This window comes from Acinonyx jubatus, chromosome C1 (genome assembly GCF_027475565.1).
Source record: "Acinonyx jubatus isolate Ajub_Pintada_27869175 chromosome C1, VMU_Ajub_asm_v1.0, whole genome shotgun sequence".
NCBI lineage: Eukaryota > Metazoa > Chordata > Mammalia > Carnivora > Felidae > Acinonyx > Acinonyx jubatus.
Genome location: NC_069381.1, coordinates 98,810,565 through 98,837,756, shown reverse-complemented (window position 1 = coordinate 98,837,756; position 27,192 = coordinate 98,810,565). Strand labels below are relative to the sequence as shown.

General features: G+C 37.2%; 1 protein-coding gene across 4 annotated transcripts in view; it reads right to left on the bottom strand.

Annotated features, from left to right (window-relative positions):
• MAN1A2 (mannosidase alpha class 1A member 2) overlaps positions 1–26,678 on the bottom strand; it is a 176,080-nt gene extending 149,402 nt beyond the window's left edge. For all 4 annotated transcript variants that reach the window (XM_027058270.2, XM_015076677.3, XM_053214669.1 and 1 more), the window contains exon 1: positions 26,133–26,678. In XM_027058270.2, the coding sequence (XP_026914071.1) occupies positions 26,133–26,434 (302 nt within the window). In that variant the 5' untranslated portion in view covers positions 26,435–26,678. The remainder of the gene's footprint in view (positions 1–26,132) is intronic.
• Positions 26,679–27,192: the final 514 nt, after the last annotated feature.

The following is a 27,192-nucleotide window of genomic DNA, read 5'->3' as shown; positions in this document are numbered from 1 at the left end:
CAAACTAACAATGTAAGGGAACTTCCTAATCTGATAAAGGGCATCTATGAAAAACCTACAGCTAACATCATCCTTAATGGTGAAAATCTAAATGCTTTCCCCCTAGAAGTTGAGGAACAAGGGGAAGGATGCCCACTCTCACTATTTCCATTCAAAAATGTATGAGAGATTCTAGTCAGTGCAAAAGGCCAAGAAAAAATAGGCAATTAGTTAAGAAAGGAGGAAATAAAACTGTATTAATTCAGACAGGACTGTAGAAAATCCATAACCCAAGACCTAATCATATTTTGCGATTTTGCACCTTTCAGACTATACACATGGTAACCCCTCCTTCTGGAATCTTCCCTATTCTGTCCCTGATGAGTAATACTCAGTCATCAAAATCCCACTCACAAGTTATCGCTATCCAGCACAGAAAATCCAGCATTCTCCATATTCCCCTTTGAGATATAATTGACACAGAGCACTGTAAATTAAATTTCAGGAATACATGTTGATTTGACAGATTTATATGTGGCAACATGATAACCACCATAGCATTACCTAACATCTCTATCATGTCATAGAATCACCATTTCTTATTTGTGGTAGGAACATTTAAGATCCACCCTCTTAATAACTTCCAAGTATATACTGCTGTATATTAGATCCCCAGAACTTCTTCATTTTACAATTGAAGTTTGTACCCTCTAACCAACATCTCCCCATTTCCCCCACCTCTGAAAACCACAATTCTAAATCTCTGTTTCTACGATTTGGGCCTTTTTATATTCTACTTACAAGTGATACATTTGCCTTTCTCTGACTTATTTCACTGAGCGTAATGCCCTCAAAGTCCATCCACGCTGTCACAAATGACAGCATGTACTTCTTTCACATGGGAAAAAAATATTCTGCCATATGTATAGATACATCTTCTTTATCCATGTATCCAAACTGACAAACACGTAGATTGTTACCATATCCTGGCTATCATGAATGATGCTGCAGTAAACATGACAGCGCCAATATCCTGTCAAGATCCTGTTTCCATTCCCTTTCAACATATACCCAGAAGCGGGACTGCTGGATCTTACGGTGCGTCAGTTCTAACTTTTGGAGGAACCTTCATACCACGTTCCTTAGTGCCATACCAATTCACACTCCTACCATAGTGTACAAGGGGTCCCTTTTCTCCACATCCTAACACTTGTTATATCTCTTGTCTTTTTGACAACAAACCTCTAGCACCTGAAATGGTATTTCACTGTGCTTTTGATTTGCATTTCTCTGATGATTAGTGATATTAGGTATCTTTTCACGTATCTTTTGGCCATTTGTATGTCTTCTTTGGAAAAATCTATTCAGTTCCCCTGTCCATTTTTTAGTTGTATTGTTTGGGTTTTTTGCTACTGAGTTGTATGAGTTCTTTATGTATTTTGGATATTAACTCCTTATCAGCAATATGATTTCCAAATATTTTTGCCCATTCTGTAGGTCACCTTTTCATTTTGTTGAATGTTTCTTCTGCTGCACAGAAGCTTTTTAGTTTGATGTAGTCCAGTTATTAATTTTTGCTTTTGTTTGTGCTTTTAATGTCATTTCCCAAAAAAAATCACTGAAAAAGGCAAAAATGTCAAGGATCTTTTCCCCTGTTTTCTTCTGTAAGTCTGACTGTTTCAGGTCTTATGTTTAAGGCTATAGTCCACTTGGAGTAAATTTTTTTGAGTGGTATAAGTCCACTCTTCTGTATGTGGTTATCCAGTTTTCCCAATACCATTTATTGAGGACACTATTCTGTCCATTGAACATTTCTGACTCCCTTCTCAAATACTGTAATGGTTTATTTCTCTTGATTCTGTTCCATTGGTCTATGTGTCTATTTTTATGCCAGGACCATACTGTTTTGATTACTACAGCTCTCAAGTATAGTCTGAAGTCAGTAAGTGTGATGCCTTCAGCTTTGTCGCTCTTTCTCAAGAGTGCTTTGGCTATTTAGGGTCTTTTGTGACTCCATATGAATCTTAGGATTTTTTTTCTTCTAATTCTGTGAAAAATGCCATTTGAACTTTGATAGGGACTGCACCAAATGTCTATGGATAGCTTCAGGTAGCACAAGACATTTTAACTATATTAACTCTTGCAATCCATGAGCAGGTATATCATCCCATTTATTTGTGTCTCTCCAAGTTCTTTTATCAAAGTCTTAATAGTTCTCACTGACAGATCTTTCACCTCCTTGGTTAAATTTATTCCTGAGTATTTTATTCTTTTTGATGCTATTGTGAATGGGATTGCTTTACTTCATTTTTAGATGCTTCGTTGTTAGTTATAGAAACATGACTGATTTCTATATAGTGATTTTATATCCTGCAACTTTACTGAATTCATTGATTAGTCCTCACAGTTTTTTATGATGGAGTCTTTAGGATTTTCTATACATATGATCATATCATCTGCAAAGACAAATTATACTTCTTCCTTTCCAATTTGGATGCCTTTTATTTATTTTGCCTGCTCACCTGGCTAGGATTTCCAGTACTATGTTGAATACAGGTGGTTAGATTGAGCACTACTGCCTTATTCCTGATCTTAGAGGAAAAGATTTCATTTTTCACTGTTGAATATGTTGTTAGTTGTGGGCTTATAATACATGGCTTTTATTATGTTGTATTACGTTCCTTCTATACCCAATTTATTGCAAGTTTTTATCATGAAAGGATGTTGTATTTTGTCAAATGCTTCTTCTGCATCTACTGAGATGATCATATGACTTTTATCTTTCATTCTATTAATGTGGTGTATCACATATATTGATTTGCATATTTGGGGCCACCCTTGCATTCCAGGAACAAATCCCAGGTGATCATGGTGTATGATCCTTTCAATGTGAGGCTGACTGTGGTTTGCTAATACTTTCTTGAGATTTCTGCAGTTCTTTCCTCAGGCATAGTGACCTGCAATTTTCTTTACTTGAAGTGTCCCTGCCTGGCTTTGAAATCAGAATAATGCTGGCCTTATTAAATGAGTTTGGGAGTATTCCCTCCTTTTCAAAATTCTGAAAAGTTTGAGAAGGACTGATGTTAATTTTTCCTTAAAAGTCTGTGGTAGATTTCACCCATGAAACCCTCCAGTCCTGGACTTTTCCTTGTTTGTTTTATTACTGTTTCAATTTCCTCCTTCTTCATGATCCAGACTTGACAGCTTGTAGGTTTCCATGATGTATCAATTTCTTCTAGGCTATCCAATTTGTTGGCATTTAATTGTTCTCAGTACTCCCTTACAATCCTTTGCATATCAGCAGTATCAGTTTTGTCCTCTTTAATTTCTGAATTTATTTGAGTCTTCACTTTAGTAGTCTAGCTAAAGGTTTGTCCATTTTATATTTTCAAAAACACAGCTTTTAGTTTGGCTGAGTTTTTCTATTGGTTTTCTGATCTCCATTTCTTTTCGTTCTGATCTTTTTATTTCCTTCTTTTAACTTTAGGCTTTGTTTCCCCTTTTCTTAGTTTCTTGAGGTTTAAAGTTAGGCTATATAAGATCTTTTTTTTATTTAATGTAGGAGTTTATCACCATAAACTTCCCTCCCAGAACTGCCTTTACAGCATCCCGTAAGTTTTGGTATGTTGTGTTTCCATTTTATGTTTCAAGGTAGTTTTTGATTTCCCTTTGGATTTCTTCTTCAACCCACTGATTGTTCAAGAGTATTTTGTTGAATTTCAACATATTTATGAATTCTCCAGCTTTTGTTCTACAATTGATTTCTAGTTTCATACCACTGTTATTTTAAAAAAAGATATTTGGTATGATTTTAATACTCTTAAATTTATTAAGACTTGTTTTGTGATTTATCATACGATCTATCCTAGAAAATGTTCTGTGTACACTTGAGATGGATGGGTACTCTACTGCTGCTGGATGGAATGCTCTGTGTATGTTACATCCACTGGTCTCAAGTACGGTTCAAGTGCAAGTTTCCTTGTTAATTCTGTCTAGATCATCTACCCATAGTTAAAATGGGATACTGAAGTCTCCTACCATTATAGTATAGTTGTCTACTTCCCCTTTCAGATATTTTAGTTTGCTTCATTTAAGTGCTGTGATGTTGGATACATATATAATTGTTTTATCTTCTTGATGAATTGACAGTTTTATCATTATATAATGACCTGCTTTGTCTTGTTACTGTTTTTGCTTAACTCTCTCATGTGTCTTATTTTTAAGCTCTCTGCTTGAAATCGGTTTCAATTTTTACGGTTTATTTTGAAGGCAAAAAAACACATTTTGTCAATTTGCTTCTCTTCCTTCAGGTTTTGCTAGAGCCTGAGATTAAAATCTAAGCACAGATAATGCAGACACACATATAACTAGATCATATATGCAAAAACCCATTATAAAACAAACCTTATAAGAAATGCAAAGTGTTTTCTTACCATTTAAAAATATGTAATAAGGCAATAGTAAAATCTCTACCCCAGAATGGAGATTCTAAATAAAACAAAGCCTGGCTATCCTCAATGAATCAAAAACTAAAAATGGACATAAAACTCAAAAGAAAAAGAAGGAACTAAGCATGCACCCAGTAACTCCCACCCTTTTGTTTCCTTCAGCTTCAATATAAGACTTTTATTTCATAATGTTCTTTTGTCTTAGAAGGTGACTCAGTCATTTAAAAAAAAATTTTTTTTTTAATGTTTATTCATTTCAGAGACAGAAAAAGACACAGCGCGAGCTGTGGAGGGACAGAGAGGGAGACACAGGATCTGATGCAGGCTCCAGGTTCTGAGCTGTCGGCACAGAGCCCGATGCGGGGCTCTAACTCACAATCCGTGAGATCATGACCTGAGCCAAAGTCGGGCACTTAACCGACTGAGTCACCCAAGCACCCTGTAGGTGATTTAGTATTGTAAGTAGTCCTTTTCATTAGCTAAAAATGTATAAAGAACAGGGGCGCCTGGGTGGCTCAGATGGTTAAGCATCAGACTCTTGATTTTAGCTCAGGTCACGATCTCAGTTTGTGAGATCAAGCCCCACACTGGGCTCTGTGTTGACAGTGTGGAGCCTGCTGGGATTCTTTCTCTTTCTCCCTCTCTCTCTTTCTCTCTCTCTCTCTCTCTCTTCCTCCCGCTCCCTTGCTTGAGCAATGTCTCCCTTTGTCTCTCTCTCTCCCTCTCTCAAAATAAACTTGAAAAAATATTTTTTAATAAAAAAAAGTATAAAGAAAAAATGTTGATGGTTTTCTCATTATTATAAAGATACTCTCCCACCAAAATCATAGTCATCAAAAAGTAACCATAAGTAGAGAGAGACCAGAAGCAACACTAATATACTATAATCATCAAGTCACACATGCAAGCCTGTGTTTATTGCAGCATTATTTCCAGTATCAATATATGAAAGAAACCTAAGTATCCATCAATAAATGTATGAATGTGTGACAAATACACAACACAGTATTACTTGGCCATTGAAAAAATGAGTTTTTGCCACTTGCAACAACATGGACAGGCCTAGAAGGTATTATGCTAAGAGAAATAAGTCAGACAAAGTCAAATACTATATGATTTCACTTAAATATGTAATCTAAAAACAAAACTAATGAACAAACAAAATGCACAGAAACAGACCCATAAATGCAAAGAAACGGTGACCGTCAGAGGGGAGGGTGGTGGGGGACGGACAAAACAGATGAGAGGGAGTGGGAGGTACAGGCTCCCAGTCATGGAAGGAATAAGTCACCAGGGTGAAAGGTAAGGCACAGGGCCTACAGTCGATGGTACTGTAATAGCACCGCATGGTGACAGAGAGCAGCTACACTAGTGGTGAACAAAGCATATGTATACAGACTCCTCTGGTCGAATAACTCTGCTGTACACCTGAAACTAAAGTAACACCGTGTGTGTCCACTACACTTCAATTAAAAAAAAAAAATCAGCAAAAAAACCAGGAAGACAGAAATCATTGGTTCAAAACGTCACTATCGGTCATCTGTGAAGACATAAAAAGTTTACCCTAAGTGTTATTTTTTAGTACTTTTTTTAATGTCTTACTTATTTTTGAGGGGTGGGGGAGGGGCAGAGAGAGATGGGGACAGACGATCCGAAGCAGGCTCTGTGCTGACAGCAGAGAGACTAAGGCGGGGCTCAAACTCACGAACTGTGAGATCATGACCTGAGCTGAAGTCAGATGCTCAACTTGACCCACCCAGGAGCCCCTCTAAATGTTCTTTCTAAAAAGGTTTCATGGGGCGCCTGGGTGGCTAAGTCAGTTAAGCCCCCAACTCCTGATTCCAGCTCAGGTCATGGTCTCAAGGTTTCTGAGATCAAGCCCTGAATCAGGTTCTGCACTGACAGCACGGAGCCTGCTTGGGATTCTCTCTTCCTCTCTCTGCTCCCCGCAAAATAAAACAAAAACAAAAACTTAAAATAGAATTTTTAAAATAAATAAATAAAAATCAAAAGTTTTAATTAAGTTACTCATTTTTTTCCTATGGAGCAAAACATTCATTATCCATTCAGGTTTTATCGCAGCCCCTGGTCCAAAGCCACTATTTTCACCAAAAGCATCTTTACCAAGTACCCCTACCTACACTGGAAACAGTAAGATTCAGGAACAAAAGCTGTAGCCATCCCTCTTTGTTCCAGATCATTTCTCTAAGCTCTGCATTCCCATTTTCTAGTTTTGAACCTTCCTTCTCTTCTTGTTTCTCTAATTCTTGGCTGACATCCTCCTCCTTCACCTAGCCTCTTCAAACTGACAACTTGTTTCTGTGGCCTGCCTAAATTATTTGGACATTATGTCTTAGAATGAATGTGTCCCTAAAAATTCATAGACTGAATGTTCACATCACTAAAAACTAATGTTGAAATTAACTCCGAACACGATGGTATTTGGAAATGGGGCCTTTGGGACGTAATCAGGGTTAGACGGCATTGTAAGAGTAAAGGCCCTCATGATGGGATCAGTGGCCTTCTTTTGCTCGCTCTCTCTCTCTCTCTCTCTCTTCCCCTCTATGGACCCCTCCTGTCCCACCCTAAGCACAGAAGAAAGGTCACACGAGGACACAGAAAGAAAGCAGCCAACTGCAAGCCAGGAAAAGAGACTTCCCCTGAAACCAAACACTGCTAGATCTTAACCTTAGAATATCCAGCCTCTAAAACTGTGAGAAATAAGTCTCTGTTATTTAAGCCATCCACTCTCCGGTATTTTGTTATGACAGCCCAAGTAGATATAGACAGCTCCCCATCCTCAGCTCCAAACCCTGCAGTCCACTAACTAATGATCGCACAAAAGGTCTTAATTTTCATGAAGTCCCACTTACCTATGTTTTTCTTTTGTTGCCTGTGCTTTTGGTATCATATCCAAGAAATCACTGCCAAATCCAATGTCATGAAGCTTTTCCCGTAAGTTTTCTTCTAAGAGTTTTATAGTTTTAGCTCTTACATTAGGTCTTTGATCCATTTTGATTTATTTTTTATATAAGTGCTGAAGCCAGATATTTTTTTTTTTTTTGGCTTGAAAAAGGAATAAAGTCCTTTGAACTAAGGAAAAGTACCAAGAAACAAAGCAAGGAAGCAAGAAATAAAGTTCAAGCTAGAGGGTGTATACAGTGAAGTAAATGAGATGGGTAATAATTTGCAGCCCTTCATTAAGATAATCCATGCAATCCAGTGTTTCTCAAATGCACTATGGGCATTTGGGGCAAGAATTCAAGTGTTTGTTGTGTGGACTACCAGGGCACTGTGCAGTGGTTAGGATTCTTGGTCCCCATTCACTAACTGCCAATAATGCTACCCTTCCCATCAGTGTGACCAGCAAAAAAATGCCCCCATGTTTCCAAAAACCCTCTAAGGGGAGCAGTACTGGCCCCTGTTTTAAACCCCTGCACAGAAAATACTGAAAGGGTACAGTCTAGAAAGTCTATTTATATCTACATTTCTAAGCAGCACAAGTAAGAACTTCATCCTCAACTATAACACAAGTCACTGTAGTAAAACTTACGGTTCTTTTCAATTTACTCTATGCTTAAGATGTCAATATGCAACCCCTTATCTAAATTAAATGATTCACCAGTATATTGGAAACAGAATCCCTTCTCTTCATATAAAAGTCAGAACGTTGAAGATAGTTTGTCTATCATCTAACAGCAAGACAAAAGCCCATGACCTACACTTAGGCAATCAGATTCTCTGGCTGGGACTACAGAGCTGAAGTAACGGACATAAAAAAGCAAAGACTCAATTTTAAAAATAAGAACTCAGGAAGCAGAGGAATCCAAGGTCAAAAGGTAGCAAAGCCATAACCCGTGCTCAGTGACCAGCAGCACTGACAGTGGTACACTAACTGCTTCTTCGCCCTCACTATGGTTCTGCATACCCAGCTTCCTTTAATGCCTATTTTCCAAACCTCGTTCTCCAGCCTTTATGTCAATTCTGAAAGCCAACCAATATCCTTCTAATTAATATCTTTTTTGACATGCATTACACCTGGTTTCTACTGTTTGTATCCAAAATTCCTCTCCTGCAATATTTTTAATGCAAACGGAACAGGTATTCTGGGACTATGACCTAAGCTCATGCCTTTGACTCACTCTCAAATGTTGCTAAGGCAATTCTAACCAGCGTAGAATGAAATATTCTGACGCACCAACACCACTGAAAAACAGACGAGTCCCACCTAATGCTTTAAACTCCAAGTTATTCTGAATATGGCATAAATGAGAACAAGGCGAAAAGCAAGAAGGCAGTCAACCAACGCAGAATTTCTATTTTACTATTACTCACTGATATAGAAATTACTTTCAGGAATGTGGGAAGAGACCTGAGACCTGGCACGAACCTACACAGCCTGCTCTCCTGCAAAGCTATTCACGTGCCTGAGTTGAGAACTGCTCTAACTTCCAGCAAAGGCTGAGAGGGCCTGCCTCAGTCACTCCTGCGAAGAGGTCCTCCTGATCACCTGCCCAATCTAAAAGCATCACCGGACGGAGACTACTAGGCTCTCCGGAGAAAAGGCCCAACCCAACAGGGATCCACTTTGCCTCAGGTGAGCTGCTGGCCATTCAACTCCAATTCTACAAAAAGAGGCCCCTCATAGACTGTTTCACTGACTGCTCATCTGGATCTGATTAAAGTCCATACACTAAAAACAGGGAAGCCAGATAACACCAGTGAGTAAACCTAAATCTTAAATTCTAAATCTACTCCTCTATACTCTGCCTCATGATCCTGGAGCTTAGACTCTGCAAATTATCTCTCAACTGGTCTCCTATTAGGTTCAACCAAGAGGAGTACAAAAAGAGACTGGAAAGCAGAAGAATGAGATCTTGATAACCTAATTCTAAAATACTTACGGAAATCAATTCATCAGCAAGATGTAGCAATTATAAACATATATGTAACACTTATAAACACCAAACAGCAGAACCCCATAATATATGAAGCAAGCATTGATAGGACTGAAGAAAGTAAAAGGCAATTTTACAATTGTTGGAGATTTCCATACTCCACTTTCAACAACAGCTAGAAAATCTAGAGGAGAGTTGAACAACACTATAAAACCACTAGACCTAACAAACATATATAAAACACTACCCAACAACAACAAAATGTGCATTCTTCTCAGGTGCACATGGAACATTCTCCTAGGTAAACCATACGTTAGACCACAAAATAATTCTCAATAAATGTAAAGAGATTAAATCATACAAAGTATCTTCACTGACCATAATGAAGTTAGAAATCAGTAACAGAAGGAAAATGACAATTCAAAAATATGTGGAAATTAAACAACACACTGAAACAATCAACTGGTCAAAAAAGAAATCACACAGCAAGTTAGAAAATACGAGACAAATGAAAACAAAAATACAACATACCAAAGTTATGGGATACAAAAAAAGCAGTCCTCAGAGAAAAATTAACAGCAATAAAATGCCTACACTTAAAAGAAGATTTCAAAGTAAAAATGTAACTTTACAACTTAAAAACTAGGAAAAAAGCACACTAAACACAAAGCTAGCAGAAAAAAAAATCAATAAAGATTAGAGATAAATAAAATAGAAAATAGAAAAACAAAGAGAATCAATAAAATCCAGTTAGTTCTTTGAAAAAAGATGGACAAATCTGACAATCCCTTCGCCAAATGACAAAAAAGCATAGATGATGTAAGTAACTAAAATCCGAAATAAAAATGAAAACATTACTGCTGGCCTTACAGAAATAAAAAAGATTAAAAGACAGTACTATAAACAAGTGTACACCACCAGATCAGAAAACCTGGATGAGCTGGACACATTCCTAGAAACACCAAACTGCAAAAAGTGACTCAAGCAGAAACAAAATCGAAATAGACCTGGAACAGGTAAGGAGCCTGAATCAGGAATCAAGAAAGGCCAGGACCTCCCAACAAAGAAAGGCCCAGGACCAGATGGTTTCAGAAGTGAATTCCACCATGTTTAAAGAATTAACACCAGGGGCGCCTGGATGGCTCAGTTGGTTAAGTGTCCGACTTCGGCTCAGGTCATGATCTCGCAGTCTGTGAGTTCGAGCCCCACGTCAGGCTCTGTGCTGACAGCTCAGAGCCTGGAGCCTGCTTCAGATTCTGTGTCTCCCTCTCTCTCTGACCCTCTCCCGTTCGTGCTCTGTCTCAAAAATAAATAAACATTAAAAAAAAATTAAAAAAAATAAATAATTAACACCAATCCTCCTTAAACTCTCTCAAAAAATAGAGGCAAGAACACTTCTTAACTTGTTCCATTAAGCTAGTGTTACTCTGTTTATCAAAGCCAAAGACACCACAAGAAAACTACAGATCAACAACCTTTATAAATATAAATGCAAATAACCACTACAAAAGACTAGCAAACTAATCCCAACAGCATATTAAAACGGCTATATAAACCATGAGCAAGTGGACTTTATCCAGAAATGCAAAGATGGTTCAACATAAGAAAATCACAAAATGGGGGCGCCTGGGTGGCTCAGTCTGTTGAGCGTCCGACTTCAGCTCAGGTCATGATCTCGCAGTCTGTGAGTTCGAGCCCCGCGTCAGGCTCTGTGCTGACAGCTCAGAGCCTGGAGCCTGCTTCTGATTCTGTGTCTCCTTCTCTCTCTGCCCCTCCCCCACTCATGCTCTGTCTCTCTCTGTCTCAGAAATAAACATTAAAAAAATTTTTTTAATAAAAAAAGAAAATCACAAAATGTAATATACCACATTAGTGGAACAAAGGGAATAAAATACATAAGCATCTCAACTGATACAGAAAAAGCATTTGACAAAACCCAACACCCTTTCGTGATAAACATACAGCAAACTAAGAATATGAAGAAACTTCCTCAACATGATAGATACAGGGCACTTATGAAAACTTCACAGCTATTATCATACTCAACGGGTGAAAGACTAAAAGCTTTCCCAAGATCAAGAATAAGGCAAAGATGCCCACTTTCACCACTGCTCATCAACACTGAACTGTTAAGTTCTAGCCAGAGCAATCAGGCAAGAAAAAAGAAATTAAAGGCATCCAAATTGGAAAGGAAGAAGTAAAACTATCTCTATTCACAGATGACATATACACAGAAAATTTCAAAGAATCCACAAAACGACTACTATAGATAATAAATGAATTCAGTAAAATTGAGACCACAAGCTCAACACACAAAAGTCAGTTATGTTTCTATACATCACAAAGGAAAAATCCAAGAGGAAATTAAGAAAACAATTCCACTCATAATAGCACACAAAAGAATACCTAGGAATAAATTTAACTAAGGAGCTGAAATACTTGTGCACTGAAAACTACACATATTGCTGAAAGAAAATGAAGAAGATATAAACAATGGAAAGATGTATCACAGTCACGGACTGGAAGACTTACTATTGTTAAAATGAGCAATCTACAGATTCAACAAAATCCCTATCAAAACTACAAGAGCTGTTTTTGCAGAAACTGAAAAGCTGATCCTCAAATTCATAAGGAATTACAAGTGGTCCAACAATCATCAAAACAATTCTGAAAAAGAGTAACAACATTGGAGCATTCACATTCCTAATTTCAAAACTTGCTACAGAGGTTCAGTAATCAAATCAGTATGGTACTGGCATAAGGACAAACATATATAGATGAAAGGAATAGAACAGTGTACAGAAATAGACTCCTACTAGTACAGCCAAATGATCTTTAAAAAAGAGGCCAATAAAACAGTCTCTTCAGCAAATGGTGCAAGGAAAACTGAAGAGCCACATACAAAATAATGAAGTTGGACCCCTTTCTCACACCATACACAAAAATTCAAAATCCACAACCTAAATATAAAAGTTAAAATGGGGGCACCTGGATGGCTCAGTCAGTTAAGCACCCAACTCTTGATTTTGGCTCAGGTCATGATCTCACTGTTTGTAAAATCAAGCCCCATATCGGGCTCTGTGCTGACAGTACACAGCCTGCTTGGGATTCTCTCTCTCTCCCTCTCTCCCTCAAAATAAATAAATAAACTTTTTTAAAAAAGTTATAATCATAAAAGTCTTAAGAAAACAAGAATAGATCTTTATGACCTTGGTTTGATAATGGATTCTTAAATATGACATGAAAAGCATCAAGCAACAACAAAAACCTCTGAGCTTCATGAAAATTAAAAACTATTTACATGAAAGAACGTTTTTAAGTGAAAGATAATCTACACAAAGGGCAAAAATATTTACAAACCATCAATCTGATAAGGGTCTAGTATCCAAAAGATACAAAGATGTCTTACCACTCAGTAACAAAAAAGACAAACCACCCAATTTTTTTAAATTTAAAGACCAAGGACTTGGGTGGACATTCCTCTAAAAAGATATACAAATGGCCAAAAAGCACATGAAAAGATGTTCAGTATCAGTAGTCATTAGGGAAATGCAAATGAAAACTACAATGAGATACCACTTTACACACCAGGATGGACAGAATTTTTTTTAAATGTTGGCATATGTGTGGAGAAATTGGAACCTGCAGACATTGCTAATGGTAATGTAAAATGATTCAGCTGCCATGGAAAACAGTTTGGCAGTTCCTCAAAATGTGAAACATATAATTACCATATGACCCAGAAAGTCCACGCCTTGCGATATACCCAAGAGAATTAAAAACAGGTACTCAAATGCATGTACACACATGTTCACAGCTGTCCTATTCACAACAGCCAAAGGGTGGGAACAATCCAAATGTCCATCACCAGGTAACCGCATATACAAATCACCTATAAAAACAATGGAGTATCACTTAGCCATAAAAAGGAATGAAGCTAAAATGTGGATTAGTCTCAAAAACATTATGCTACACGAAGAAGCCAGACACAAGGGGTCTTATATATAGCATGACTGTGTTTATGCGAACCATATACCATATCGGTCGTAATATTTACCAGAAGAGATAAATCCTGGGGTACTTGAATGGCTCAGTCAGTTAAGCGGCTGACTCCTGATTTTGGCTCAGGTCCTGAGCCAACATGAGCCAGCACGTGCTCTCTCACTCTCTCTCAAAATAAATAAATCAACTTAAAAAAAAAGATAAAGCCTTAGAGACAGAAAGCAGACTGGTAATCTGCTAGGGGCTGGTGGAGAGGACAGAGTGAGGAGTAACTGCTTAATGGATATGGAGCTTCCTTTTGGGGAACGAAAATGTTTTGGAATTAGAGGTGGTGATTGCACGACACTGTGCATGTATTAAATGCCAGCAAATTGTTCACTTTTAAGATGATTAATTTTACGTTATGCAAAGGTTACCTTGCTTGAAGAAATACATACTTACAGAAGAGTTTAGACTCAAATCAAGGTAAAACCCACCTCATAATCAGGGTGCCAGTATGTCAGGTTCTGTTAAGAACCCTCTTCCAGGTTGCTGACTGCCAACTCCTCACATGGTGGAATGAGCAAAAGACAAAGCAAGCTCTCTCCTATCTTTTCATAAGGGCACTAATCCCGTTCATGAGGGTTTCACTCTCATAACCTAATTACCTCCCAAAGGCCCCACCCTCCTCATACCATCACACTGAGAATCAGGATTTCAACATGCGAATTTTGGGAGGACACAAACATTCGGCCCATAGCATTATCTGATATCAAGGCTTACATAATGCCACATTCATTTTTATACTTCTTAAAACAGCAAGCCATGCTAATGCAAAAGAAATATGCAAAAGGACACAGAGAAGCCAGAAACAAACCTATGAAAATATGAAAAATAGCTTTATAGAAGAAATGACATTACAAATCTATGGGAAAGGACAGATTCTTCAATAAGTAGCAGAGGGAAAATCGGACACCTGTATGGAAAAATCTAAACTCAATCCCTACCTCATCATTCATACACAAAAGTCAAAACCATGTAGGTTAAATCCCTAGATGTAAAAAACCAAACTTTAAAACTGCCAGAACTGAAAATATAGGTCACTATAACTTCAGGGTATAAAGTATTCCCTAAGCAAAATTCAAAAGGCAATACCATAAAGAAAAATATTAACAATTTCAATTACATTAAAATTTTCCACTTCTGTAAAATCAAAGACACCATCAACGAAATATAAAACTAAGGCATCCATCACAAGAAGATATGTATAATGCATATAACTAACAAAGAATTCACTCAGATTGTATAACTCATACAAAGAAAAAGGAAAAAAACCCAAAAGAAAAATTGGCAAAAAAAATGTAAACCAGCAACTTAAAGACTAGGAAATCCAGCCAACAACATTAAAAAAAAAAAAAAAAAAAAAACAAAACAGTTCTACCTTACTAGTAATTGGAAATAAAAACTAAAATTGGCATCATATTGGTAAAGATTTTTTAAAATCTAACAATACCATCATTTACGAAGATGCAGGTAGGAGTTTAAATTGGTACACTCACTTTTGAGACAATTTAACAAAACAATTTTGAGTCAATGATATACCAACTTTACAACTCAGTTCTATTACTAAGTTTCTACCTTGGAGAAAAAATATGTGCCCAAGAACACATGTACAAGAAGGTTTCTGCAGCAATAGTATGAAATTAACCAAAGAATCTATCAACAGGGGAATATACAAACAATTTGAGGTTTACTCATAAAATGGACTAAGTAAATAAAATAACTGAGCCACAGCCCAATTAGAAACATACATAAATTGTTAAAAGAATGACGAGCAAAAAGAAAACATGCAGAATGATATACACTGTGTTTAAGAACATGCAAAACTATATTATAATTATATATTTAAACTTATTTATAGAGATAGTTTATATCAATATATATGCTGTAGAAGTATAAAACCATGTACTTAAGACAATGTCAAACTCAGACTAGAGGTTTGCCTCAAGAAGGGTAATTTTCAGCTAAAAAAGGAAAATGTTAACATTTTAAATAGCACCTACAGTGACAGTAATATTATGTTAAGACTTTTATTTATGCTTATAACTCTTTAAAAAACAACATTACAGAGAACTTATACCAGATATCAAAACATACTATTATAAAACTATGAAATTAGAATAGTGTGGTGCTTTCAGGAATAACCAGAAAGATCCAGAGGGGGTTAAAAAAAGAAAAAAAAAAAAAAAACTATGCACATACTGGGATCTATTACCATTTACGTAAGTAATCCCCTGTTGACAGACATTTAAATCATTTAAAAATGTCATGTTATAGCTTCAAGGGATATTCTTGGAACATCTTTTTTTTTTTTAATATGAAATTTATTGTCAAATTGGTTTCCATACAACACCCAGTGCTCATCCCAACAGGTGCTCTCCTCAATGAATGGATAAAGAAATTGTGGTTTACATACACAGTGGAACATCTTTTTGTGCAGTGATGTGAAGATTTCCCAAGAATAAGTTCTCAGAAGAAGTACTGAACCAAAGATATGCACTTTAAATTAGCTAATACTATCAAGTTGTTCCTCATAAAAATTCTATTAATTTGGACTTACAAACAGTGCAAGTGCAAGAAGGACCAGCCACTCAATGTTCAAGGTTATTACCAATCTTTTTAAGTAGAGGGAAAAATCCAGGTCATGAAAAGATAAATGTTTATTAATGGCATCACTCATTAAGAGAAAAATTATTCACATTTATTATTATACATACCAACAAATATGTCCTTGTAGCTGATGCCACCTTACTGCCAAATAATTTAAAAGGTCATGTATGGCACACAGAACTTTACAAATAAAATATATATAGTTATATAGACAGTTTTAGACACCTAAATATACGCAATTGTGCCACATCTCAATTGGCTGGCATATTTTTTTCAGATGCCAGTGCCTAGTTCTTGACTGAAAAAGAACTGCACCTTATTTCCAGATAACACAGTCCATATTCCAGAAATGGATAAATTAATGACATAAATTCACTAGGGAAAAACAAAGGGGAGGAAAGAGAAGATGGTAACTTATCTGACCTCTCAAAAAAAATGCCAATGACCTAAATGCATGCGCCAGAGGCTCACCTAGGTGATAATATATATATATATATATATATATATAATATATACTCTAAGAATGATGTTAAGATTTGAATCTAAGATTTAAATTTCTGAGTAGTGTCCAAGTCAAAATTAATCTTCCATAATCCCCAATACTTAGTATAATGCTTAGCACATAATACTCAAAAACCCTTAATGAATAAATGAATGTGACCAGTGTTTTTTTAACAGTAACCTCATTATCACTAAGGAGAGGCCAAGAGATCTGCATAGGTAATAAAGGTTGATTTTATAAATATGTAAATGTCAAAAATGCAAAAGGAAAAACAATATACACATTGTTCTTTGTAGTCTCCAGATTACTTCATGTCCTTTTGTTTCTTTAACTCTTTACATAACTTGTCCTTAAAGTTCTTGTTTAGATATGGGAAATAAAAGAGAATGGACACTTTCAAAGGCATCTCTCAGTATTAATGTTAGAAAATCAAGGAAAATTTTCCATCAAGGGTAATAAGAGCCTTCACAGGTCTGAGGCCTGACTTACTCAGGGATGCTTGTTTTCCACAGCATCTATCCTAAAGACTTAGATACCAAATTAAGAGATGGGATTGTTAACTGGGCTCAAAAATGACACCTGGAAATACTTCTGTAAATATACCTATTACCTTCATTCAGGCCAGCATATAAAATGTTAAAAATAAAAAAGTTCAATAAATACTTTTCAAACATAAGAGAATCAAGAATGTATAAAATAGCATTTCATTCATTTACACTTTTTAAATTGGTACAAATTTCATTATAGAATATATAAATGAATTATATTCACATATAAAATGATTTTTAACCTTAATTTTTATATATAAAAATGACACTGCTAATTCCTATTTAGAACACATTTTGTTTTCATAGTATTTGTGATATCTTAAATTACTGCACATTCTTCAGTTCCATACTTCATGAAATTATTAGCATTTCGTATGTATGAGCTGGAAGCAATCTAAAGATTCAATCAATTCCCTTATTTCATAAATAGGCACAGGGAAATTAAACAGCTTATCTAAATACATTCTAACAAGTAAGGACGATGCTGAAACTAGAGCTCCTATCTCTTAACACTGAGCCGAAGGGGTGTTTGTTTGTTTTATGTTTGTTTATTTTTGAGAGAGAGAGAACAAATGGGGTAGAGGCAGAGAGGCAGGGACAGAGGATCCAAAGCCAGCTCTGCGCTGACAGCAGAGAGCCCGTGTGGGGCTCGAATTCACACATCATGAGATCATGACCTGAGCCGAAGTCAGACGCAACCGAGCCACCCAGCACGCCAAGCCCAATGTTCTTTTAAATATACAATGATGCCTTTCTCCTGGACTACAAAAATCCCAAGATAAATCACTGAAATCAATAACCTTTAAAGGAGATTTTTCTTATAATAAATCCTAGAATCTAATCTGTAAATTCTTCACTACAGCCATGTTCTAAAAGGAAAACATGTTCCAGCAAAGTTCAATGGCAATCAAAATAAACTTTTCTGGGGTGCCTGGGTGGCTCAGTGGGTTAAGCGTCCAACTTCAGCTCAGGTCGTGATCTCATGGCTCATGATTTTGAGCCCCACGTCAGGCTCTGTGCTGAAAGCTCAGAGCCTGGAGCCTGCTTTGAATTCTGGGTCTCCCTCTCTCTGCCCCTCCCCTGCTCACACTCTGTCTCTCTCTCTCTCTCTGGTGCTCTCGCTCTCTCTCAAAAATAAACATTCAAAAAAAATTTCTTTTAATAAATAAACTTTTCTCAAAGAATGTACACAGTTAATGGAAAATAAAAATAGTAAAAATAGATTGTTCTGGCCAATGAATGTGTAGTGTCAAACCAAACCATAATCTAAAATTTTTTAGCATTTTCAAACAGTAGTAAACAGAACATTTGCCCAGCTAATCAATTCATGTTTACCATGTACTACCGATTTTGAAAACAGCAGTCCCCCTTCTCTGTGGGGGATAAGTTCCAAGACCCCTAAAGGATGCCTGAAACCACAAATAGCAACAAACCCTATATATACCGTTGTTTTCCTATACATACCTATGATAAAGTTTAATTTGTAAATTAGGCACAGTAAAAGATTAACAATAACTCATAACAAACTAGAATAACAATATATTGTAATAAAAAGTTATATGAATGTGGTCACCCTCTCTGTCTCAAAATACCTTACTGTAGCACACTCACACTTCTTATGATGATGATGTACGATGATAAGATACTTGTGTGATGAGATGAGATGACCTAGTGTTAGGCTGCTACTGACCTTACACGTCAGAAGGAGAATCATCTGCCCCCAGACCACAGTTGACTGCAGGTAACTGAACGGAGGACAGAGAAACCACAGATTGGGGGGTGGAGTGGGGGGAACATGTTTAGTTTCTGACGTGCCAACTTTCAGCTATGATCCAATTTTATAATATCTATATTTGTAAAAATTAGGTTAGTAATACCTAACTTAACAGGTCTGATGTGAAAACTAAAGGTTAAACATGTGAAAACACTGATCACAGGCTCTCCATTGTTTTCCTCCTTTTTTCCTAAAGAAGGAGAAATTCAGGGGCGCCTGGGTGGCTCAGTCAGTTAAGCATCCGACTTCAGCTCAGGTCACAATCTCGCGGGTCTGTGAGTTCGAGCCCCACATTGGGCTCTGGGCTGATGGCTCAGAGCCTGGAGCCTGCTTCCGATTCTGTGTCTCCCTCTCTCTCTGCCCCTCCCCCGTTCATGCTCTGTCTCTGTCTCAAAAATAAATAAACGTTAAAAAAAATTTTTTTTTTAAAAAGGAGAAATTCAATTTGAGGGCATGCAAAATACCTTAGGTACATTGATAGGAATTAGTATGTTGTAGATAGGGTCAACAGGAATTCTTCCCTAATTTTTTAAATTATTTTTTATAAAGGGCCTTTATTAAAGACTATATGCTTCTCACTTTAAGACATCATTCCTCCTACTTTTGCTTCTTACTTTTCAATTCTTCCTGGTGTTTTGTTTATACCTTCTCTTGGGGAATTTGTCACCTTGCCATGAAACATCATTTATTCAATAGGTATATACTTTTATTAAGGACCAAGTGTACTTCAAGCATTGGAGATATAAAGATAAATAAAAGACAGTCATTTGCCCTCAAGGAGCCCATGCTCTTTTAGGAGAGACCGAGAAGTAAGCAAATGACTGTAAATATGCAATCACAGACATACGTGAGAAAGATAAAGTACACGGGAAAAACACTACCTACAGGCAGGGGAGGTAAGGGAATAAACCCATAAGTGGATTTGGGCAATCTCAGCTGTGATGATTAGTTAATATTAACAAGAACCCTGTAGATCAGAAAACACTATCAGGAAATAAGATTAAATGCAAATCACTGAAAGTAACTGAAGCATAGATTTACAACAAGCGATGCTGATAAAAAATAAAATCGAATTTTAAACTACATGTTCTAGAGGCTACATGTAACATACATAAGACAATGTTAATAATTTGGAAGGAATATTCTTAGATTATGTTTGATCCTTTAAAATAAGAAAATCCAAGAAATATTAATAAGAGTAAATAAACATTTCATAGCCCTAGAACACTTTTTATAAAACCCAAGAGAAATTCTGGAAAGGCTACCATAGCTTTTAAAAAAAAATAAACTAATGCTTGAACAAATCTGATTTCCTTAAAGCATTTAACTCCAACCAATAAATACCGTTAACATATTAACATTCAACGTGTGGAGCACTGTACAGTAGGTCATCTCCTGGAATTTCCAACACTCACTGACCAACATGAAAATCAGCATTTATACCTTGGCATTCTGCATTTTAACCAAACCATACTGATATTTTATTCATTTTGGAGAAAAATGAAAAATATACTAACATATTCAGTGATTTTGTAATGCTGAACTAATAAAAGCAAGGTCACTGTCATTTGGCTTAGGATCAGAATTAGACTTTAAGTAATATACAAAATGTCATCTGATGAGCAGCCCCAAAACACAGCCTCTTCCAAATCACTATCAATACCTATGAAAGATGCAGAAAATGACAAAACCTCAGATTACCAAAGAAATAAGAGCCATCATATCAGAATTTGGAAGAATTCTTTACTAACTTATAACCACACTTGGAGTGTCCAGAATCAAGCCTCACCTCATGCAACAAAAAATGACCAAACTACTACCCTACCCCAATTGTAAAAGGGTCTGTCCCAATGGAAAAATGGGACAGAGTCCTCCAGTCAGAGCACTCACTGTTTAACTGGTCTTTCCCCACAGTCTCTTCCCAATTCTTACCTTATTATCTAACTAGTTAGTTAGAGAGCAACTCCTAGAGATGGGAGAAGTGCGTGGGAAATAGAATGGAAACTGATTTCTAGGTGATAAGGACAAGACAACAAAAACCTCAGTAGCTGTCCATGCAGCCAACTTACTCTCATTTCAGGAATTACATAAAAATGTTCTCTAGCACCAAAACAGTGAGAGGACTAAAGATGCTAGTATCACAGCAGAATAGAGGAAATTACACTGAGAGCTGCACAGATCAACTTGTCCTCCAACTACCCAGGTGAAAAGGGTATTCACTCAATAAAAATAGACATACACACACACACATATACATACACACACAAATACACATATACATACACACACACACACACACACACACACACACAATAAAGGCATCTATATCAGACTGTTGGTAAATATCAAGTATATACAGACGTTCCTTTAAACAGACTCTGATTAAAGGGAAGTGGTAAAAAGAACCACCAGCCAAAGGGGGTAAATACATTACAAGGGAAAGTCCAGCAGACTTAAATGATGTAACCTCCCCCAAACACGAGCAGAATGCCCTAAGAACAGGATAAGGGGGGAAAGGCATGGAAGAGGGATGAAATAAGGAAGGATATTAAAATTAAAATGACAACAGTGAGATTTTAAATCTCTACTCATGCAATAAAAAGCAAAACTGAATCAAGCAAAAAATACAAATCATGACATGAAAATCTTAAGAAACTCTCACTAAAGCACACTGCAATCTGGACTAGACACATTTCAAGTTCAAAAACAACATGCCATTAGTGACTACCACATTGGCCAGCACAGGGTCAATAGTGATTATGTCTAGTAAAATGTCTCACAGCTAGTTAGTAAAACCAAGATGCAACTTTAGGTCCCTTTAACTCCAAAGCCTGTTTGTTCTTTCTGTTTGAGGAAACTATCAGAAGTTAACATACCTTCAAGTATTCAATTCATACTAACAAAATCCTGACTAGAGGATGAAACACATTGGCAATTCAAATAAATATTTAAAAAACAAAAACCACAAAGCCCATTTATACAATGCCATTATATAAAATGTCAGTTTCAAAAATGAAGGTAATAAGTAAAATTTTAATTAGATAGGTCTATTATGTACACAAATTATGAACATGATACTTTATGTATATCCAGTGTATATTTATAACAACATTCATGTTGTGTGATAACTGACCCCTGTTTTAGTTACCTTGAAATCACAGATGTTAAAATTATCAGCAACATCAAACTATGTGTTTTACATTATTATCATCTGAAAACTATGGACTGTTTGTGAACCACTTAATAGAAGGGAACATACAGGTTTTTCCATGAAAATGCTTTATCTTAAATTCTTATATAACATCAATCATATAAATTATTCATTCCACATAGTATATACGTCTTAGTAATCCATAGCCATGTCACCCAGAAACTGGGAGTTATCCTGGACTGCCTCCTCCTCCTCCCTTAGCCCCCATATTCAATTGACAATCAACTTCTGTGAAACTTAACACTTCAACATCTTGTGAATCAACCACTTTTCTCCACGAATTTCTCTCCTCCACTATCACCAGTGTGGTCTAAGCCAATCTCCTCTGTGACCTAGACTCTAATTTTACATTTCTTCCTCCTCCTCTCCAATCCAGTGTTTACACTGCAATCATAGTGATTATTTAAATTTTTAAAAAATGATTATGGCATTGCCCTGCTTTCATGAAAACCCTTTACTGGTTTCCTACAGTACTCAAGATAAAGACCAAAATACTTAACTGCAGACTCTCCAGGAGCCTGCCCAGGGATTCTGATCTGAATCTGAAAATTGCCATCTGAAAATACCATAGCCTCTAATTTTTTCAAGAGAAATCAGAAATCTAGACTTTCGTGGGAAATCTCCTGATATGTGAAAGCTGGCAACTAACCCATACTTTTTTGAACAAGAAGGCCAAATCTGACCTCTCATGTAGTCTTCACCTAGCCCCACACCAGCCATACCGAACATTTCTCAGGTCCTCAATGGTGCCAGGCTTTTTTCTTAGGGTTCTCCCACATGTTGTATCCTCTGCTTTGACCACTTTTTCCCACATCTCTAGTTCACTTAGCAATCTATTAGTTCTAAGTCTCTGAGCCAGTCACTGCTTCCTCAACGAAGCCTTCCCTATTGGCACTGCCTGTCCCATGACCCCAATCCACAGGGATAAATCGCACCATTATGTACTCTGACAGCACTGAGTACAACTTCATAACATTCCTCATACTTCAACAATAAATTTACTTATTTAATGCCCATCATCCTCCTCCTTTAATGGGAAGCTCCATTAAAGCAGGGCCTGACACACAGTAGACACGCAATACACATTTGCCACTAACTACTTTGGTTATAAAATGTTCCTTTGGGGAGCCTGGGTGGCTCAGCTGGTTGAGCGTCGGTCTTCGGCTCAAGTCGTAAGTTCGAGCCCCACGTTGGGCTCTGTGCTGACAGCTCAGAGCCTGGAGCCTGCTTTGGATTCTGTGTCTCCCTCTCTGACCTTCCCCCATTCATGCTCTGTCTCTCTCTGTCTCAAAATAAACAAATATTGAAAAAAAAAATTTTTTTTTAAATGTTCCTTTAGACAACAAGATTCTGGTATGCTTTTAAAATATTAATCTGTATCTAACTTTTCAGAAACATGTATGGTATTTAAAGTGGCCTTAATATTAAAGTAATTCAATTAAAACTAATTATTGATAATAATTCCTAATATTTATTGACCACTTACTAAATACTAAGAACTATTTTGAGTACTTTGTATGTTACTATCTCATTCAATATAACAATCTGTAAAGTAAATGCCGTCATCCAGAGGAAGCAACTTAGGCACAGAGTATGAAAATTTACTCAAGATCATGTATCTAAATCAGTGACAAACTAGGGTATGAATCTATGTAGTCAAGACTCAGAACTTAAGCACCTAACTACAATACTAAGCTAACTCATTAATAAAGAAAAGTCAATGCAACAAGTACCCCTTAAAGACTGTGAATAAGAAATAATGGCCATGATTTATTTTCCATTACTTATCCATTAAAGTAAGGTTCCTCATCCCTCTACCCTGCACCCTTCTACACATACACAAAATTAAGATAAATTATCAACTTGTACTTTTCAAATTAAGAAAGATGTTTTTTTGACCCACACCCAAAATACGTATGATTTTAGCACCAACTAACTGTTAAAATACTATCTTTCTGCATGATTTTTATAAAGATAATGTGTCTGCATTAGCTTGATGTTTTATGTCTCACATTTTAAACTTGTTATTTGAATGATCTCTGCTTTGAAATGGATTTCATTGGTCAAATTAGAAATTGATAGACTGTGCTTTAAGATATGGTAAGCAACAATCAATGACATACAAAACAAAGATAAAAACAAACTGATATAAGCACAGAAATATGTATAGAGGTAATACAGGGATCCCTCTTCACCCGAATCCTCACTATGTGAATTCTTGTTTTCTTAAATTCAGGAACTAAATACACTGGAGTAAACTCTCACAAGTATCATTTGCTACCTGGACTCTTACTATCCAAAACTCAGGATCTGGCTCACCCACCATCCCTTACTATGAGAACTCAATAACCAACCCTCTAACTCCAAACTCAGGAACCCAAGAATTTGGGATAGCAATACACAAACATATGCATTCACGGTCCTATTAATTTAAGAATTTTTGTTTGAGAGATTTAAGTAGGCTTTTTAAAACATGAATAAGATGGACATACCTATTCTCATTCAAATCTTAAATTTTAACTCCACTTAACTGAGAATCTTTCTATGTGAATATTTCTAAACTAGGATGTTGCCATATACTGCATATATTTTAACCTTTAGACCACACTTAAAATGTGAAGAAAACTGCTCAGTACATGACGGATTACTATAATTATAGAGTTAAACAATGTTTATGCGTGGTTGTCAAAAAAAAATCTGAAGCCAGTCTTAACACCCTTTATTTTCAAATGTTTATCAGAGCTTCTATAAAAATCATGGGAACTAAGGTTTCTCCAGGAAAATAGTAGTTTCAGTGCTAATTTTTCAGCAACATATTTCACAGATCACATCAGATTTTCTCGAAGTCGCGAAGGGCAAAGGGCAAAACAGAAGGAACTGATGCAAAAGAGTACAGAAGATGAAAATGATGGCAAAAAGTCCAAATTTAGTTACAGAATAATGGCATGAAACAGTTTTAGAAGTAACTACTCCATAAGGTTCAGCCAAAAGTCAAGGAATCAGGAAGAAAATAATGAATTAACAAGATTGAGAATAAGGAAAAACCAGCTGTCATTACAACACTGCATTATCCCAAGTATTTAACTTAGGCTCACATCTGAACCTCAGCTTTTCCAAAAACCTCCTACTTAATAAAAAGTTAAAACTAATGTCAGTTGAAAACAGCATCCAAACACATAGTTTTTTTCACACACTCAAAAATTATTTTAAGAAACAGGGAAAAGAGGGAATTTAACAGTTAAAAAAAAAAATGTAGGTTTGAGAAAAATAAACTACTTTCCCGAACTCTTCTTCTGACACAAATTGCATAAATGATTTAAAGATACAGTCACTAGAGCTCCCATTTTACCCCAATTTGGCTCTAATCACCGAGCGCTCCCCTCAATTTGGTGATCTGAAAGAATGTGATCCCTTTAACCAAATAAACTGCAACAGTTCCCTGACACACTCCATCTCACACATTATAAAAAATAAAATATATAACCAAATCTTGTTACAAAACACAAAGTGAAATGACTGTAAGATTCAATGATATTTTTAACGTAACTAATTCCATATGGAGCACCAAAACAGGTCCCTGACAATAACAGAAATCAGTATATTTCTGTAGGCTAAGACGCCACAGGTATATTCTGCCCATAGTTTGCCTTCCTAAAAAGCTAAGATTCACTACTAAGCTTTAACTACAAGCCAGAGAATAAGAGCCCTCTGGGAGAGAACAAACTCACAGAAGCGGTCAGGATTCAATGGGTCTATTTCACAGGGTGGCACTAAGACTGAATGCAACACATTCTTAATAGATGAAGGCACAGCATAGGTCATCATTTCTTTAGATTAAATTTTCATACCTCCATTCCCAAACGTTCATATGAGGCACTACATCTCTGAGCACAAACGTTTCTCCTCTATAAAACAAAGGAGCTGGAGGACTAGGTTCTAGGAGCCCTTCCCGTCTATGGTTCCATTCTATCAGTTCTGAAATAACTACAACTCTAACGACTCGAGGAAAATTACATTTTACTGCAACAACAACAAGGAAAAATTTTTAAGACCGGTCTGATGCAATAAACCATACCTTGCTCTGCCAAATGTTAATATCAGAACTTCTGAAATAAACAAACCTGTGTCTATGTTCATCAGGTCCATGGATCAGGAAGACTCCAGGGTTTTTGGCCCCTTTGCTGGCATCTACATGGGGAATTAACACATCTTCCAAACCCAGATCAAAGCGTTTGTGTTTTGAAGAGTCTGGAAGGAAGAAGAATGCCCCAAAACACAGGGTGATGAAGGCACTTAGAATAAGGAGGAGGATAAACTTCTCAGAAAGTCTCAAGGTAGCCCTGTGATGCGGAAAGGAAGGCGGCCCCAGGTTCAGAGGTGGTATCCTTCGTCCAGATAAAGGGAGCAGGGCCGGGGTAGTCATCGTTTACGCTCTCGGGCAGAATATTTTATAAAGTTATCATCTTATATCAAATGTACAATACATTGAACAGTCTTCAAAATCTTGGCAAAAATGGGGAAACTCAATTTTGCTCCTCTTAAAGGACTGTTGTGCTTTTTAATAGGGCACCTCTTTCACGCTCGTCCAATTACATTCAAAAACGTGTGTGGCCCCCACACGATCACTAGTTTGTGTCCTGTGATATTTTCTCTGCCATTTGGCTTTCAGTACCTCCTCGGGTTATCACAAGTCTCCTCTTCATTCCTAACGGCGGACGAGGCAAGCAACGCTGCAGAAAGGATGCAAGGTGGGGTCTTCCATTCCGGCACCCCAGTGAGATGCTTCAATGTGATCTGCCGCCCCAAACGGGAGCCTGACCAGATCCGAGGAGTTGCAGAAGGTTCACTTAACCACCCCTGACGCTTCGATTTCAGAATCTCTTCACCTCGGTGGTGGAAAAATAAGGGGCTCCTCGGGAGTCTGCCAACGGGGAGGGAGGTCTCCCGCCTCGCCGGGAAGGCGAAGCAGCGGCGCCGGGCGAAGTCGCAGGGAGGGGGTCTCGCACGCCCGCGCCTCCCGACGCCGCCCCCAGGCTCCCGGCTCCGGGGAGAGCTCCGACGCTGCCCCCTCGACGGCCGGCACGAAGGGCATTCGCGCCCCCAAAAGCCTGCGCCCTCGCAGCCGCCGCCGCCGCTGTTGCTAGCGCACGGGTCTGGCGGGGAGCGGAACTTCCTCCTCGG